This window comes from Lissotriton vulgaris, chromosome 3_1 (assembly GCF_964263255.1).
Source record: "Lissotriton vulgaris chromosome 3_1, aLisVul1.2, whole genome shotgun sequence".
Classification (NCBI taxonomy): Eukaryota; Metazoa; Chordata; class Amphibia; order Caudata; family Salamandridae; genus Lissotriton; species Lissotriton vulgaris.
This window is the reverse complement of record NC_141689.1, coordinates 195,505,292-195,524,750: the sequence shown is the minus strand read 5'-3', so window position 1 is coordinate 195,524,750 and position 19,459 is coordinate 195,505,292. Positions and strand designations below refer to the sequence as shown.

The window sequence follows — 19,459 nt, the reverse complement described above, 5'->3', positions numbered from 1 at the left end:
CCACAACAAGATTGCAGACATCCACAACAGCTTCGACAACCAACCTGGAGACCAACTCACCCAACCATTTGCTGAACACTCTCCCCCCTTGAACACCCTCAACGACTGGAACCCAATCTCCACTGAGGACACAATCCGCCTGATGAATTCCATCCACTCAGGCTCCCCCACAGACCCATGCCCCCATCACATCTTCAACAAAGCAGACTCCGTCATAGCACCGCACCTCCGAGACGTCATCAACTGCTCCTTCAACTCCGCTACCTTCCCGGAAAGCTGGAAACACGCTGAACTCACCGCCCTTCTGAAAAAACCCACAGCGGACCCCACCGAACTCAAAAATTACCGCCCCATTTCGCTCCTGCCATTCCCGGCCAAAGTCATCGAGAAAGCCGTCAACAACCAGCTCGCCGCTTTCCTCGAAACCAACAAATCCCTCGACTCCTCACAGTCCGGCTTCCGAGCAAAACACAGCACTGAGACCGCCCTCATCGCAGCAACAGACGACATTCGAACTCTATTGGACAATGGAGACACAGTCGCCCTCATCCTCCTCGACCTCTCGGCAGCATTCAACACAGTTTGCCACAGCACCCTGTTACAACGCCTCAATAACATCGGAATACAAGGAAAAGCACTTGAATGGATCACCTCGTTCCTCACCGGAAGAACACAGAGAGTCCGCCTCCCACCTTTCAAGTCCGAGGCCACCGAAGTCATTTGTGGCGTACCTCAAGGATCCTCACTCAGCCCCACCCTCTTCAACGTTTACATGAGCCCCCTCGCGGCCATCGCCCGCCAACACAACCTCAACATCATCTCTTACGCGGATGACACTCAACTAATCCTTTCTCTCACCAATGACCCCAGCACCGCCAAAACTAACCTACACGAAGGAATGAAAGAAGTTGCCGAATGGATGAAACAAAGCCGTCTGAAACTGAACTCAGACAAAACAGAAGTCCTCATCTTAGGTACATCCCCCTCTGCATGGGACGACTCCTGGTGGCCGGAAGCCCTTGGAAAAGCTCCCATCCCGACAGACCACGCACGGAACCTAGGCGTCATCCTGGATTCTTCACTCTCAATGAACAGACAAGTCAGCGCCGTTTCCTCATCCTGCTTCAACATTCTTCGCATGCTCAGAAAAACATTTCGCTGGATTCCCACCGAAACAAGAAAAACAGTCACCCATGCTCTAGTCACGAGCCGACTGGACTACGGAAATACCCTCTCCGCAGGTACGTCCGCTAAACTCCAGAAGAAACTCCAACGAATCCAAAACGCCTCAGCAAGGATCATATTAGACATCCCGCGCAACGAACACATCTCTGGTCACCTAAAAGACCTCCACTGGCTACCCGTCAATAAGAGAATCACCTTCCGACTGCTAACCCACGCACACAAATCTCTCTACGACATCGGACCAGAATGCCTCAACTCACGACTATCCTTCTACACCCCCTCCCGCAAACTTCGCTCTTCCAGCCAAGCCCTCGCCACTGTACCTCGCATCAACAAGACCACCATGGGAGGCAGATCCTTCTCATACCTGGCTGCTAAAACATGGAACTCACTCCCCGCTCACCTCCGCCTCACCCAGAACCACCTAGCATTCAGAAAGCAACTTAAAACGTGGATATTTGACAAGTAATCCTCCTCCCTTTTCTAAGCGCCTTGAGACCCTCTGGGTAGGTAGTGCGCTATACAAATTATCTGACTTGACTTGACTTGACCAGCCAACGATCACCAAAGTTGAGGACTATACAGTTGTTATTAATTAATTGTGGTGGTAGGCCCACCCATGGGATTCTCCTGGCCATTATCAGATGGTCTTGAATTAGATGACCTGTATTAGTGGCTTGGGACAACCATTCCTGTGCCTTCGCCATTAATTGTTCTGTAGATTCACTTTGGGATACTCTGAGAGGTTTACCATAACTATCACAAAAAGACATGCCGCAGGAAGTAAATTTAAGGTCAAATCAAAAATTAATGAAAAGAAAAAGAAATTTATAAAGTGCAAACATTCACCCGAAGGTGTCGAGGCGCTAGCTCATCAGACCAAACGATACCAGACAGGTTTTACAACATCAGAGATTAAAAAGCCATTTTTTAGTGCCTTTCTAAAGGCAAACAGATGGGTTTCTTCCTTTAGCCTTAATGAAAGCGAGTTCCAAAGTCGGGTAGTACCGACCAGGAAGCGTCTTGCTCCCCAAGAGCATTTTTGGAACCTGGGAACTACCAGGTTATGAGCAAAGGCTAAGCGGAGCATATGAGCATAGGCTGAGGGTTACTACTCTTTGTGGAGCTAGGGGGCTGTACACTAGCAATGTTTGCATTAGAGTTAGGGGCTGTGCGGGCGCCGGGGATAATGGCTGCGGGGTCTGCCTGATGTGAGCCTTAAGTGGGGCCGAGGGGAGCTACATTCAACTGCGCTGTAGCTCCTGAGATCTCAGTATTATAAGGGTGAACCCTGGTTAGGCTATGATTAGTTGCAACCAGATTTACCTTTTCTTGGTCCTGAGGCGGGGTATGGTTTATAATACTGTGACTCAAACTAACGTATGCTGGTACACGTGCTGGTACTGCCAAAGCCCAGTGATGCAGGCCGTGTCCTCCAATTTTTTGCCACTAAGTCAGCATGAGATTGTTCAATTGTATCTAGACGAGTGACAATTGGTCCTGTTAGCTTTTTGAGATTTATTTCAATGTCCTTCCAGCTTCAGGTAGATGTGGCATTGTTCTGTTGATGGGCCGGGACAATTATTTTGTCCTGCGAAGGTTTGCTTTTTCTTGGTTTCTTGGCTGTGGTAGCTTGGGCAGCTTTGAGTGGACCTCTTTTCCTTTTGATAGTGGCAGTGATGATGACAGCCGTAGGTGATAGTTCACAAGATGACAGAATATGTGGAGGCTCACAGGGGACGATATGATCAGCCGTTGGGGGTGTAGCAGCCCCGCTGAGCAGGGGTAAAAAGTCAGATGGGTGCCCCCCCTCTCCCGCTCACAAAGACGGCCTCCTCTCCACATGCGCAATTTCTTTGTCCAGGGCACTAGTGGCTTTTGCCAGGAAGTTATCTGGTAAAGTGGTAGTTACCTCAGCCGTAACATGCTGGTTCGCTTTCTTCCTCCCGATTCTTCTGCCGCTAGCGAAGTAGGGACGTTTGTAGGAGGGGGACAGCCTCTTCCTGGCTATGACAGACTCAGGATGGGCCCACAGGTGGCCCGCGCCGTGAGGGCGCATTGATGAATTTAAGCGCGGAACAGACATCACTGGGGACCAGGGATTCTGGGGGATGTTGAGGCAGATTTGCAGGAGTTTACAAAACCTATAGGGGAAGGATAGGGATACCATGCCCACCTTCCAGGGCACGTGAGGCTTGGGAAAAACAAAATATATATATATATATATGTATATATATATGTTTTTTATATATATATATATATATATATATATATATATATATATATATATATATATATATATATATATATATATATATATATATATATATATATATATATATATATATATATTTAAATTTGATTTATTTATTTAGGCAATCTATGAAGGAACCATGGGTCTGCGGCGCCGATTTAACTACATTTTGAAAAATTGGGGATGGGCTTCCCTTCACATCAGAATGTATCCACTACATACACTCTAGGTTAGGTCTATTTCAATTAATTTAAAAATTAAAATTAGCAAAAACCTATAAAATGGTGCATAATCAATTGAAAATCAAATCGCATGGAACCAATGCGAATAATTTATGGACGGTCGACAATGAGGAAGAGTTGTGTGATGCATACGACCACGAATGACTGTTTGGATGATTTAGATCTGGAGGCTGAAATAAATGAAGCAGGTGTGATTAAATCCTTAATGAAAGTAATCAAATTATTGAGAGTAACTTTAAAGCAAAATCAAAGGTCAAGCCAACTTGACTTCAAGACTCCATAGACATGTTTCATGAGTTGGCGATAAAGGAACTTAAACATCTCAGAAGGCAGTTTTCAGAAAACAAAAGTAAAATTATCACAATACAGGTCAATAAACTAACTTACTGTGATTAAGGACTGTGTGCTCCCTCAAAGCGTATGAAAGAGGGGGCGATACAGCTGTATTTAGCACTAAAATGCCTTATAGGCAGTGGAGCTGCACACGTGCAGCCAATCTCCTAAATTCAGAGTAGCGCTGGAGACTATTTTCTCAAAGGCCTCCGTAAGGAATGTATGAGTTGTTTACTGCAACAAATGGGAAAGACATGTCCTCTCCTGTTGCAGGCAGCTCTCCTGGTTGTGAATAAAACAACCAGCTGCTGCGGATGATCCCCGAGTGAACATGACTGCAGGTTCTGGAGCTTCCCCTCCAATATTTCAAAGATCTGACCAAATCCCATTCCAGAGACCTGCTTTAAGGAAGAACACGAGCCCGCGGCCCCTTTCATCACAAACTATCAGATTGTATCTTTTTCTCCCTTTTGCTGACCTTTTCAAGGCTGTAGGCTGCACCCTAGTCTTGTCCGGGTTACCCTACCCAGCATCATAGGGCATTACCAGCCCCTGAACCGAATCAGCGAACTATGCAATGTAACGTTTGTTTTACCCTCCAGATTCAAATGATTTCTGTAAGGACAAATCACAGGCAGTGTTGACCTGTACTGCCCGGAGGCTACTCTTTATAGTTTCATGCCCTTTTGTGGCCTCTCTTTGAAGTACCAGCTACTGCCTGTCTGTCTGAATGACAGAAATTCAGCCATGAATCTACATGCATCTTGTTAAGCATTGTAGCATGATTAAGACAGACACTATTTAAAATGTTCACAACCGATTAAGACTCTCCAATATTCTCTTTATACTGGTTCTATATGCTGCAGATGTGGTTCTGATAGTGCATTCCAATCAAAATTTACCTCATTAGGATTAAATATATTAAGAATAGGCTCTGCTGTTTTGGTGCAGAAAACCTACTCTTTCTAAAAGCAAATATTACTTTTCAAGGGGTAATGGGAAAGGTTTAGGCTTCACTGCTGCATTCCATATCTGCCTTTGTAGAACCACAAAGCACCTTTCCATATAGACAGATGATTTACCACAGTGGCAGGTTTGGGCATAAAATGTCAGTAAGAGGTAGAGACAAAAGATGCTTCTAAATTATGGTTAATTAGAATAGTATATATCAACAGAAAGGGGTGGCTGTTCCTAAAAGAGAGGGAGATTTGTTTAGGGGTAATAAGCAAATTTAGGGGATCTTCCGCATTAGGAAGTGTTGCCCTCACACACCCATATAAGTGTCTTGATTCATCATCGGGCTTTTGCTTCCTTTGGGGCCGTCCATGCAATGCCCCATTGTCACTTTTTGTTTCAGCCTTGATGCGTGCGCATGTGTGGGGAGAGTAGTCATAATATAGTGAAAAGTGAAAGTGCTCTAAAACTACCTAAAGGGTACCCTGGGATATATTTATTTAAGGGTCCCCTTGGCAGGATTAAAATCAATAACGTGTAGATTGTCATGGCAAAGTTAGGAGTGTGACAATTTAGTGTGTGATATTTGAAACCTTAGGTTGACATGTTTCACGCCTTGCTGGTCCAGGAGTGATCCGTGGTGTTTCTTCAGGACCCAATTCAGTTAGATACCCGATCCTTACTCAGGGCGGGCTATGTATATTTAGAGCTGGGTTATATATAACAATCTGTAGTGGTGAAGCAAGAGGTCAATAGTACCTAAGAACTGTTCACCCTGTCATGTTCTCATAATCCAACCAGTCGCTGCCGGCATGACACGTGGGTGAGGGCCATGGGGGGACACACGGGGCGGTTTAATAAAAAAAAAAACAGTTAACTTACCTTCGCTGACCCAGTCCCATGTCTTTTCTGCTCCTCTCATGAACAGGAAGCAGGCAGCCTTCCTCCCCTAAGCCAATCACAATACTGCAAAGGCAGTGTTGTGATTGGTCAGGATGCCAACCAGCCAGGTGTCTATTGGGAGGTCATTATATCTGTGACCTTGATACCAAACTCTTATGTGGACTTTCCTTCCTAGGACTGATTTTAATCCAGCCCAATCCTATTATACTGTATGATATGTTCGGCTCTCACGCATATATTTTTCCTCTTTACAATATCAATTGTTACTCGTCTTCTCGTCATGTAAAGGGCTCTGATACCCTCGAGGGTTACGTTCGCGCTATACCAAACTTAATAAGTAAAATAAATATCCCATTGTTCCGTTTTTGAAAAAAAAAACATGCTGTGACAGAAAAGAACAGTTGTTTTTCTTCTCAAAATGATCTCATAGGTTTCTACATCAGATTACAACATATATATATGTGTGGTGTTTTACTTTGTAAGGGGCTCATTAGGATGGTGGAGAGACTGCCACCGCCGGCCCGGCGGTGGTGGTCCCTCCGCCATCTGGCTCCCATTTTCCCCCCCGCCACATTAGGATGGCGGGGGGATTTGTGCCATCAGCGTGTCGGGCACAAAGAACCACAAGCGTGGAGAGCGCAAAGAGCCCCCGCCACGCTTCCGCCACAGGCAATCGTTGTGATTGCTTGGCGGAGCGGGTCTGACGGGGATATGGTCGAGGTGCCTTGCAAGCACCGCCCGCCTGATCACAATGCGGGCGTCATCCAGCCTTTACATGGCGGTTGAACCGCCATGGAAAGGCTGGCGGAGGCTGGCTTTCGGGGGCCAGTTAGGGGGCAGGCAGTTGTGCACTGGGTTGGTACCCATCAGTCGATCAATCAATCACTTGTAAAGCGTGCTACTCACCCGTGAGGGTCTCAATGCGCTGAGGGGGGATAAAGCAGCTACTGATTGAACAGCCATGTCTTGAGGAGTCTCCTGAATGTCAGCAGGTCCAGGGTCTGTCGTAGGTGGGTTGGGAGGGTGTTCCATGTCTTGACAGTGAGGTGGAAGAATGATCTGCCGTCGGCTGTCGCTCTGCGGATGCATGGGACGACAGCGAGGGCGATGGAGCGGAACTGGCGGTTCGGGCTGTAGAAGTCGAGTTGGGCATTGAGGTATGCTGGTCCGGTGTTGTGGAGTAGCCAATATAACAAAGGGGACCCCTGAGAGGCCAATGTAGGTAGAGAACCAGGGGAAAGAAGACCAACATTAACACAAAATATCTCTACCTATATAGCTTCAATATATGCTTTATGTCATATGTTCAATAGGACACTCTTGCTGGACCATTAACACATCAATAAAGGCATTTTAAAGAGGTATACTCATTCTTTAATTGATTATTTTATCTTTCATTTTTTATGCGAAAACAAATTCTTTAGAAAATATATCAATATCAATACATTAAAATTGCAAGTCCTAACTACAAAAATATTATCTAATCTCACAGATCAGATCCCATTACACAACTATTCATTCAACAACACTCAATCAACTACAGACTCAGACCATGTTCGCACGGAACCAAAGATGCATACATCACATATATACCAGAACAAGCTAAATATACATTAGAGACCCTCACGATATCTAATTAATTATCAAACGTAGTTTTCAAATACTTAAATTCATACACATTTATACACGTTTTTGCATATTTGATCGCTATTACAGAAAGAACTCGTTCATAGAACTCAGAGGAGGGCCTCATTCAAGGCGCAGACGCGCGTTTCGGTGAACAAACCCTTTGTAAGGGTACCACCTTCTTCAGGGCGCATATGGAGTATATCAAAGAGCTAGAGAAACAATGGGACCTGTCCAGGTAAAAAGAAACTGTTCAAGGCTGCTTCTCGTATGGGCGGAACAAGAAAAAACAGAGGAAGAAAATAGCCACCGCTGGTTACCAAAATGCCAGGCCAGTCGTTAAAGGGGGGCGTAGATCAAAAAAGATTAGTGTGAAGAGTATCGGACCACGTCGATGTGTCAAATTTAGAGAAACTTCTTTATACATACAAGAAAAGCAGGCGCGGTTGCTGCCACAATTCTAACTAGTATGACTCAGTGCGGGGGCGTCGCTAAAAGGCAGCCGATCAGCACGAAAGAAGTTTACCATGGTTGGCTCATAGGCATACTTCTTTTCTTAAAAGGATGAAACCGCTCCATGTAGTTAGCGGTAGTCGAATGGTCCAAACACACTTCGGTATTCTAAGTGAGATCGTTTAGAAAGAAGAAGCACCACGGCTGATCAACATCAATAGGGCGTCCCTCCGACAGTAAAAACGATTGTTACGGAGTGCCTTGTAAACGTGGGTGAGGAGCTTCAAGGTGATCCTCTTGTTGACGGGAAGCCAGTGCAGGTCCCTCAGGTGGGCGGTGATGTGGCTGTGGCGGGGGATGTCGAGGATGAGGTGTGCGGAGGCGTTCTGAATGCGTTGGAGTCTCTTCTGGAGTTTGGCTGTGGTTCCCGCGTAGAGGGCATTGCCATAGTCCAACTTGCTGGTGACGAGGACCTGAGTGACCGTTCTTCTGGTTCCGGTGGGGATCCATCTGTAGATCTTGCGAAGCATGTGGAGGGTGTTGAAGCAGGAGAAAGAGACAGCGTTGACTTTTTGTTGCTCATTGACAGAGAGGAGTCCAGGATGAACCCCAGGTTGCGTACGTGGTCGGTGGGTGTCGTTGCAGTTCCCAGCGAGGCCGGCCACCAGGAGTCGTCCCAGGCGGAGGGGGTGGAGCCGAGGATGAGGACCTCTACATTTCCATGCACAAGGTGGCAGGCACCGCGCGGTGCCTGCCACGTTGTGCAGGGAAATGCACAACATGGCCATTTAGCATTGCAGCGGGTGCAGCAGCACCCACCACAGAGTTAAATTGCCAGATGCGACCGCCGCGGTGGCGGTCACATCATGATTAGGGGTGTGGGACCACCGCATTGCGTGCGGGCCCGATCCCGCTACGATGTCAGGCAGACTCAAGTCCGCCCTCTATCGTAATCTGCCCCATAGTTCTTGTCATTTCGAGCTGGATAGTTTGGACCCTTTACATTCTCAATTTTCTTAACTCTGTTGATTTGATATGTTATTGCACTTGTACCACAAGCATGTCTCGGAGGAGAGCATTATTGCCTGCACCAACCTACCTGGAATGCACCTGGCAATCGTCTTCAAAAAAGTATATTTTTGGAGGAGTTGGTTTACTTTGGCCTTGTGAAGGTCCAGTCACAGCTTAAACCATGACTGGCCTCTCTCTTGCGTAGGTCATCAGTCCGATTCACTAGAATGAGAGAGATAGACATGATATTAGAACATAATGTACAGTGACGGTTAAATGGATGGGATACCCATGGTTCTCTGGACCTACCACTAAGTAGCACTTGGCTAAAATAGACACTTGTTTTACAGTGTCATTAAAGTACAGATTGAAAACTCTAGCATTAAATAATTTACAGTGTCATTAAAAAAGTACAGATTGAAAACTCTTGCATTAAATAATTTACAATATCCTAAAAAAGTACAGATTGAAAACTAGCTTTAAATAACTGTGGCTGGCTAGATGGCAGAGTGAGTGGTCGCACTTGCCGCGATCTCCTCTGAGCCTGGGCCCCTAGGCTGCTGAACTACCGCTGATCTCCCCCCACGCTGCTATCCAGCGGCAGCGGAAGGTGAAGGGGACTCAGGTGTCTCGATCCAGAGAAAAGAGGAAGCTTGGGGACGCGATCGGCGAGCTCCAGACACCGGGCCGGGAACGGAGAAGGCCTTCGAATCCGGCCGGAAGTGGAGTCGGGTCCGCCCTGCAGCGTTGGCCGAGCCTGAGGAGCTGTCCTGCGGCCGCGGAACCCTCCCGGAATTGTGGGGAACTTCTGCCGGGTCTGGCTGATACCCCTGAGGGGCCCGGCTGGCTGATCCCCGGTGACGGAGGCGCGGAGGGCTGCAGGTACGGGCGGGTCCGGGTGCAACGTAAATGTAAATGTATTTGAGCTTGTATAGCGCACAGCTACCCACAGTGGGTTTCCCGGCGCTTGCTTAGGGAACCCGTCCTGGTATTCCCCTGTGAGATAACCCCCGCAGGGTATCCACAAGGTGAAAGCCAGGCATCCCGCCGCGAGGGGCCGTTGTGGAGATTAAGCAAGCTATTGCCCAGAGTCGCAGAGTGTGAACCCGCGAGTCGAGAAGGCACCGGAGCGAGAAATATCGAGTCCTTGGAATTTTTTGAGCCCAAGACCCGCCGAGGCGGGGAATTGAACCCTGGTCCAGGGCCGATCTCAGCTTCCGGGTCTGCCGCCTCTAACCCCTGAGCCACACTTCTCCACACAGCGTGAGGCCGAGTCGCGGCCGCGAGGCGGACCCGGGTGGCGCCAGGAGGGGCCCCCGGCTTGATTGGACCCGCGAGAAGTGCGGAAGCGGTCCTATCCGACGGCCCGGTGGTGACGAGTGCCTCTGTCCGGGAGGGAGAAGCCACTCGGGGCTGGCTGCATCCTTGGCCGCAGTTGGGGATGTTGAATCTCGCAAGGCCCCGGCTTCACCCCCCCAGAAGGCCTGAGGCGAGTTGGATAAGGGTCACCCGGGCAGCGAGTCGGCGCTGCCCCTCCGGTGTACGGGGGTAGTGTTTTGCAGTGCATTGACTGGGTCTGGCCTGGAGGCTCGGTGGACCCGAAGAAGGTGCTGGCTCGGCGACGGCCCTCGCCCCAGAGAAGGAGGCACCGGAGCGAGCGGCCGCTCGGTAGGTGCCTAGGAGGCCGGAGGGGCCAGGAGACGCCTTTGCCCGTCGGAGGCTGCTGGCAGACCTAAGGGGGGATTGGGGCTCCATCCCCCTACCCAGACAAGGCCGGAGCGGCGAGGAGTGGAGTTCGACCGGACAGCAGGGGACTGTGTGGCCTACCGGCAGGGGAATCTGCGCGACGCCGCGGCCTACGGACCCTGAGTTGCCAGTGGATAGCGGGCCCGAAGGCTGAGGTGGAAGCGACCCCATCCGGCCCTCCCTCAACATTGCCTGGGAGGGACTGGGTGCTTACCGGTCCGGTCTGACGGGTGGCCGCCCGGGTCCATTTGTGGATTTGCGGTGAGACGGCGGCGGGCCTAGCTTGACCTTGGGACACAACTGACCTCGGAGCGTGAGGTCCTGCCCCGCCCGGTCCGAGTGGTGGTGGACGGTATTGGCGTGGCACTAGAAGTGATCGGCGAGCACGGTGGTGGTTCGGAGTGTTGGAAGAGTGGTGCTTTTCTCTGTGTGGAACGCCTCGCCTTCATTGCCCACGGTTGGGCCGGGCCGGCACGTGGGACCGGACTCCTAGGGAATAGCCGGATTGGGACTGCGCAGACAGCAGGCGACGGCATAAGAGCGCAGGGGACTCAGGGGATCGGGGCAGGTCGGCTGGCTAGTGGCCCAGAGGGGCGGCGACCACTGGTGTCTCTGGTGGCGACTGAGGAATCCAGTATATCGCTCAGAATGGCCGGCAATAAAGGGAGTAAGAAGGGTGATCGTACCCTACCGGACATGCTGAACAGGGGCACTGCGCGGCAAGATCGAGGACAGCACTCCCCAGGACAATCGAGGGGGCGAGTGGAGGAGAGCCGCCAGTCACCAGGTCCTTTCTTGAATCACTCTTTAGCTCCCTCCGAAAGGACTTTCAGACACTAAAGCAAGAGGTGGCGGGGGAGGTTCGAGAAATGCGGAGGGAGGTTGATGGCCTGGGAGAGAGGGTGACCTCCGTAGAGGAGGCCGGACACGCTCGAGATGAAGAATTCACGCAGCTTCAGCAAGAGGTAATACGGCTTCGGGACCAACAAATCGATCTTCAATCACACGTAGAGGACCTTGAGAACCGTTCCCGGAGGAACAACATTCGGGTCCGGGGTGTGCCTCTCGGAGAAGAAGGGGAGGACGCTGCGGGCTACCTGCAGGAACTGTTCAAAGAAATATTGGATGAACCAACCGACTTTCTTGTCAGAATCGACAGGGCGCATAGGGTGTGCCTGCGGCCCAGATCCCCGGCACTCCCTCCCGACCTCTTGGCCGACTTGCCGGATTACCCCTTAAAAGAGAGGATCCTCCGGGTGGCCCGAACCAAGCCTTCTCTGGAGTTCAGGGGTCATCGTGTGGCCCTCTTCCAGGATCTTTCGGTGGTCACACTAGAGAAACGCAAGTCCTTTAAAATTACGACTGACTTCCTACGAGAGCATGACACTCAGTATTCTTGGGGCCACCCGTTCCGCCTCATCTTCCGATGGAATGGTACATTGCATCAGCTGCGCTCCCTTCAAGACACCTGCGCGGTATTGGGCATCACCGCAAACGACGAGGACGCACCCACCCCACGCCGTAGACGTGTCACCAGAGATGGCTGGCAATCAGTCCCTGGCCGGATGTCCACTTTTGTGACTTTCCATAGACTTGTCCGTTACGGACCGGACTTGGACAATGGTTCCTTTGGAACAGTTTGAGGGGAGAAGGGGTGGGGTTGGGGGTGTGGGGGGGGGTCTAGTTGGGGTGTGGGAGTGTCAGGGTGGGATCCCCGAGTTGGGTGAGGGAGAAGGGGTCGTCCAGTGCACCATGCTGGTATTTGTTGTTTTAGCTGCCTTTCTTTACCTTGTTTTGGCCAGGAGGGGACGTGGTGCGCATGCGGAGAAGAAGGGATGGGTTGAACAATGCGCTGCGCAGCCCACGGACACACTGGTGTCAGCCACACACAGCAGGTTACCTAGCGAGGGGGTCTCCGTGTCCATATACTATTCTCTGTCCGCCGTTTTGCTACTGAAGCTGGGATGGGTGCTCACACCTTCCGCGGCCTTCGCACAGAGTGGCCACGCTTCCACACACTCCATCCATTATGCCTCCTTACACTTTTAAGGTTATGACCCTGAATGTTCGGGGTCTGAATAACCCCGTCAAGCGGCGGGCAGTGCTCTCCCTGCTGGAGAATACTCGCGCAGACATATGCCTCCTTCAGGAAACACACCTGCTGCCACAAGACACGCATAGACTGCTCTCCCATAAATTTCCAATCCAATTCTTCTCCTCTTGCACCACCAAGACAGCAGGGGTGGCGATTCTGGTGGCCAGACACTTTAAGGGGGAGCATCTCCATAAGTTCACTGAGCAGAAGGGTAGGTTGTTGGCACATAGGTTCAGGGTGGGGGGACTCACGTTCACGATCGGCTCCCTCTATAGCCCCAATGACAGGCAGGACAGTTTCCTGCAGTTAGCAGTGGAGGATATCACTGCCTCGCCAGACAGACATATTATCCTCGGAGGAGATTTTAATATGGTTTTCGACTCTGCCATGGATAGATCGGCGCAGCGCTCCCCGCAGGTCGGGGAATTCTCGGCCTGCTGTAAAGCACGGCTTGCAGAGGTAGACCTTCTGGACCTTTGGCGTCATATTCACCCCACAGACAGGGATTATTCGTATTATTCCCACGCACATAAGACCTATGCGAGGCTTGATCATCTTTTGGTTACATCGCCGGTGCAGGCGTTGGTCTCGACAGCGGATATGGGGGTATTATCTTTATCGGACCATGCCCCAGTCGAGGCCTCGTTGTGTCTGCCCCCCGCAACTCATCCTTCAAGGACATGGCGCCTTCGGGATACTCTGCTACATAGGAAGGTGGTGGTAGACCGTATTGAAGAGGTGATCCGTGACTATCTGGCCCACAATGATAACGCGGACACCACCCAAGCCACACAGTGGGCAGCTCTGAAGGCTGTCCTCAGGGGGGAATTTTTAGCGATCTCCGCAGCTGAAAACAAGGAACGAAGGGCCAAGAGGGATGAGCTTACCGATAGGGTCCGGGGGCTTGAGTTGATCCACCGCAGGACGGGGGCGCCAAGGATTTGGGGACAGCTCAAAGAAGCAAGGAAGCTTCTGGCAGCCCTGGATATGGACGGGGCAGAGTACGCGGCTCTCCGGCTGCGCCATGCCTTTTATACAGAGGGAGACTGTTGTGGCAAGCTGTTGGCCAATAGGCTCCGTGTTGCACGTCAGAGCCAGCTAGTAAGGGAAATCTCCGACACCGCAGGGAGGGTGGAGACGGAGGATGCTCGTATCTCGGCCGTGTTCCGTGGGTTTTACGCAAACCTTTACGCCGGTGACCCACCGGACGAGACAGCCACGACCTCTCATTTGGATTCGGTCACCTTGCCGTCCCTGGATCCCCTGCAGGCGGAACACCTAAATAGGGATATTGGAATAGAAGAGGTGGTGTCGGCCATTGCCAGACTTAAACATGGCAAAGCGCCGGGCCCGGACGGCTACTCCGCGCTTTTTTATAAAACGTTTTGCACGTCGCTAGCCCCTGTCCTTACTCGCCTTTTTAACTCATTTGCGGAACCTGGGGCCATCCCGTCTGATCTCCTGCGAGCCTTCATCACGGTCATCCCTAAGCCGGGGAAGGATCCGAAATACTGTGGGTCCTATAGACCGATATCCCTTTTGAATGTAGACTTAAAACTCTACACCGGGATCTTGGCCAGTCGATTAGCGCCTCACCTACCCGGTCTAATTGACCCTGATCAGGCGGGCTTTGTCCCAGGGAGGCAGACGGTCGACAATACAAAGCGGGTGGTCCACTTGCTGGAGAAGGCCTCCCGGATTCCTGGGGAGAGAATGATGCTGGCGGTGGACGCAGAGAAGGCGTTCGACCGAGTGCATTGGCCCTTCCTGGAACAGGTCCTGGTGAAGGCAGGCATAGGGGAGAAGTTCCGCTCCATGGTCCTCAACTGCTACAAAGAGCCAACAGCTGTGGTCCGTGTGAATGGATACACTTCTACGGCTTTCAACATTGAGAGGGGCACTAAGCAAGGTTGCCCACTCTCACCCTTGCTCTTTGCTTTATACATGGAGCCGTTTGCCCAACGGGTTCGAGTTAACCCGGCTGTGGAAGGGATACGGATGAGTGGCTTTACGCATGCGATCAGCCTTTATGCTGACAATGTCATCTTCACGTTAGCTACACCCCGGACAACCTTGCCGGCTTGTGTGGAGGAGCTGGCCTCCTTCGGTGCAGTCTCAGGCTTTAAGATGAACGTGGGGAAGTCGGTAGCTTTGGATATCTCCCTAGAACCGGCCACTAGGATGTACCTACAGAATACATTCCCCATGCTCTGGTCATCAGAGGCGATACCATATCTGGGGATTAAGATAGCGCCCACGTTACCGGCTATGGTTTCGGCTAACTATTCGGCCCTGGGGGCAAAGATTAGAGAGGAACTGGGTCGCTGGAACCGCGGCATCCTCTCTTGGTTAGGAAGGATTACTGCCATTAAGATGACGATCTTACCGCAGGTTCTTTACTTGTTCAGGGCTTTGCCGCTCCAGCTACCAGCCGGGTGGATCCCGCAGCTGCAGTCAGAGGTGGCGCGCTTCATTTGGCAAGGGAAAAAACCCAGGATGCGCAGGGCCCTCTCCCTTTTGTCTCCTGAGGCAGGAGGTCTGGGCATTCCCGACTTTCGTAAATACTTTCAGGCAACGCAGCTGCGGTATTTCGTAGAATGGTGCAGATGGGAGTCGGATAAGCATTGGCTTTTCCAGGACCAGGCGGTGGCAGGTAGGCCTCTGCAGGAGATACCATTCTTGCGCCGGTCTCACCGACCTAAGAATCTATACGCCTCTTTTATCACCAGGGTGCCTTTGCGGGTCTGGGACGCTACTTGCCTTAAGTATGACCTCACCTCATTTCCGTCGCCGCTCTCACCGTTAGTAGACAATCCAGACTTTTCCCCAGGAATGGAGAAAGGGGCTTTTACGCATTGGAGGCAGGCGGGGTGTAGAGCTCTATGTCATATGTATGGCCCTGAGGGGGTCGTCCCATTTACGCAGTTCCGTCAGGAATTCTCTCTTCCCGAGACCGAGAGACACCGCTATATGCAAGCCGGACATTGGGCTCTTCAGCCACAAGTGAAAGAAACAGCGGATAGACTCCTCTCACCGTATGAGAGGGGGCTGTTGTCCCGTACGTCAGATTCGAAACTAATCACGGATCTGTACAGGTTTTTACAACTACCTTCAACACACTTCTACAACCCGGGGAGGGAAAGATGGGAGCAGGAGCTAGGGAGAACATTGAGCCCCAAGGAGTGGGAACACATTTCCTATAGGGCGCGTCACTCGGCATATCACATGGGCCTCACTGACACACTGACCAAGGTCTCCACCTATTGGTACTACACACCTGAGCGGATCCACGAATTCGACCGCAGTAAGGAGGACACATGTTGGCGGGGGTGCGGACACTGGGGCACACTTACGCACATTTTATGGGATTGCCCTTTTTTGGACGCCTATTGGAAGGAGGTGCTGGACGAAATAGACTCTCATTTTGATATTGAGCTCCCGCGCTTCCCTGCATATACCCTGTTGGGACTCCCGAATGGCCTAATGTATCCCCTCAGGTCCAGTAGAGGTAGGCAAATAGCCATCGCCCTAGGCTCCGCGGTCCAGAACATCTTAATACACTGGCGCACTGTCACACCGCCCACCATCACATGCTGGCTCCATAGATTGTGGCATGTGCTGGGTATGGAAAAACTGTCCCTCATGGTGGCTGGGGACATAGCACAATTTAATGAACTCTGGCAACCGTTCCACTCTTTATTGCTCACGGAGTTCAGAGAACTTACTTGTCCCAGATATCTCCGCCTCCTGCGGCTTACGAGCCCGGCAGCACCTGACCGGTGAATTGGTACGAGACTCACTTTCCCCGTGAGCTGAGGCCTCGATGTACGTAATGGATGAAGATAGTGCACTGGACGACGGGAGGGGAGGGTGGGGGGGAGTTGGACTGGGGAAGTTGGAAGTTGGGGTTTGGGGGGTGTTTGTACTGAAATGTCGTGTCACACTGGGTCAATGCACTCTTTCTATTGCCATGCTGGACTACCATATATGGACTATGCCTAATAGCTCTTTGCAAAGGTTGTGGTTCTCTGGCCGAAACAGGTTGCTCCATGATGGTGTGTATTTGTCTTGGTGTGTCATGCTGAATAAAATACTTTAAACATAAATAACTGTGGCTGTGTGTGTGGTTGTATCAGTAACAATGGAAATTATTACAGAGATAGTTCAGACAAATGGTTCAGCTGATACTAGAGACAGTTTCTGCCCCTAGCCTTGCCCATCTGGTGGAGAAGTGACATCTGTGTATTAACGTCTCAGATCCTGATTGCCAAAATCAGTATCTGCTAAATTTTTCATGGGGTGATGCCGGTTCTGACTGTAAATTTCAGGATTGCACCAAAATTGCCCAGTAGCACGGGATTATAAAATTAGGAGAAACATGTTCTTTTTTCGTTTTTTGGCTAATGAAAATGCGTCAATTGATGGCTACTCAAAATATGTTAAATGATGTGTTATTTGTTTATTTTTATTGCAGAAAAACAACTGCTCGCTACCTGAAGATCTCAAGAATTTTTATCTTATGACTGATGGTTTCGAAATGACCTGGAGTGTAAAGTTTGATGGTAAAATATGATTGTCCATTTGTTGAATATTCATATTAACTGTTGTTGCTTATACATTTCAAGATGTCAAATGTGCTTCTTTTTCAGTTCCATGTTCTTATTTTAGTTATGTTTTTGTACTCGCCACAAATGCGTGTACTTTTCTAGGTCTTCTGAAGCAAATACTGCCTCTTCTTTATTTCAGTGGCGGGCTGGAGAAGAGTCTCACATAAAACCCCTTCCTCGGAGCAATCATTTTATTTATTTTTAATATAAGATTTTGACCTCCCGCTCACTTGTGGTGAAGCACTTTCAACGCCCTAGAGTTTACATAACCTAAATTTAAAAAGGATGCTGAGATAAGGAAGTAAGGCCTTGCTTATGTTTTTGCAGGTCAAGATAGCTATTCTGAAAGCAAAATAATGAGACCACTCTGTGGTATAGATCTGCCCTTACTGAAGTCCTGGCAATGATTGCTAATGTCTTCCTGCCAGCAGGGAATCCAAACTTGATGGCCCATCACAGGCCATGTTGTTTCTTTTTTATGGGGCCAGGTGCAAATATGGTCCAAACCATTACTCCACCAAAAACTAAATTGGGATTATGTTACCATGTAGTAACGATCAAATTTGGACAAAGGTAGAAACAGCATTTAGGTTGTCTTTATTTGATTGATTTATGAAGAGGACTAATGTTATTTTTGAATTGTCTGCAGCAACAAACAGGAACCAGATAAGCTTCTCTGAGAAGACTGGTGTCACTGACGTAAATTGTCACATTGTGCTTGTGAGCTCAGACGTCTATCTGTTCACTGCCACCAGTCGCATCCATTCCTTGTCAATATCCATTCCTTATTTAGGTATCGGGCAAGGTGCATTGATTACCTTCTCTTTTGCATTCTCTCTTTCCTAGAAAGAACAGGGTTTTGCATTCTCTTTTTTCCAATTGGCGAAACAAAAAGAGGTCGGAGTACCCTTTACTGTGGATCTCCAGCAGTGTCTAGGATGCGTCAAGCAGTTCTTAGTTAGTTACTCATCTAAAAGGCCTCTGTTTGGCAGTTGGGATCTTGCACCAAATGAAATCTTCTGTCTTCTCTGTTGATTTTCCTCCTGGGTCACTCAGGGATTCTCTTGTTGATGAAAGGAATCCATTATGAAGCATTACCTGGAGCTCATATCATTATGGAAGCTGCTGCACCTTGGTACAATGGGTCTTTTTATTAGGCATGATATATAATATTTTACTAATGTCTTCTATGGTCCTTTTCCAGCTGTTACAGTAAAGGCATTCTCTGGGTGCATGCATATATCAGTATCACTCAAAGGGGAAGCCCTAAGCTGAAACACTTAAGAGTCCTGTGGTATGGGACAACCTTTTCGAAATCGATCTCGTTTAAAAGGTACTTCAGAGACATGCATCTTTCTTGAACTGCAATGACCAGGACTAAAGGGAATTCCCCAGCTTGTTGTGTGTTTTTTTCCTCAAATGTAGATATATCCTGCCACAGAGTCACAAAATAATTTCTGATTTGGAAAACCTTGCTCCTGCTCTGTGTCTCTGCAATGCATATTTGGTATGGCAGTAAGGGAGGATAGGCCTCCTTCACTTCAATACTTAACAGACCAATGTTACTTATTTTCTTTGTTCATCTGTATTTTTAAGAACTGCTCAATCTCCAGGCACTGTTGCTTGTAAAGTGTATTACAGCAGAGTTAGTACCTCTCCTTCAGTTCTATTTTTGCCATCTGCACCTTCTCCTTTTTTTCTAGCCTAACTGCTACCTCCACAGTGTCTTTGGATGAAGAGGGGCTGTTTGATACTCAGCTGTTCTGGCTACAAATGCAGTGTAGACAGTTATGTCACCAGTATTATCACACCCTTTATTTTATATGACCTGCTAAAAGGTTTCAAAAAATAAAAACATTCATGTGTCTACAGCATGTGCATACCCTTGTTGGTTTCCGATACCTTACCTGATGACAAGAAGCCTCTATCTTCACCACACAAGTCTAAGGTGGACTTTAGCACAGCATGTATTCTAAAACTGAACAGGAGCTGCTGAATCTAACCAGATAATATATTTTTGTAACATAGAAGAGTCATTCAGCTCACTTCT

General features: G+C 49.4%; 1 protein-coding gene across 1 annotated transcript in view; it reads left to right on the top strand.

Annotated features, from left to right (window-relative positions):
- Positions 1-19,459, top strand: part of TPGS2 (tubulin polyglutamylase complex subunit 2) — a 119,617-nt gene that overhangs the window by 64,271 nt on the left and 35,887 nt on the right. The window contains exon 3 of the mRNA XM_086960311.1: positions 17,277-17,364. Coding sequence (XP_086816437.1) covers positions 17,277-17,364 — 88 coding nt within the window. The remainder of the gene's footprint in view (positions 1-17,276; positions 17,365-19,459) is intronic.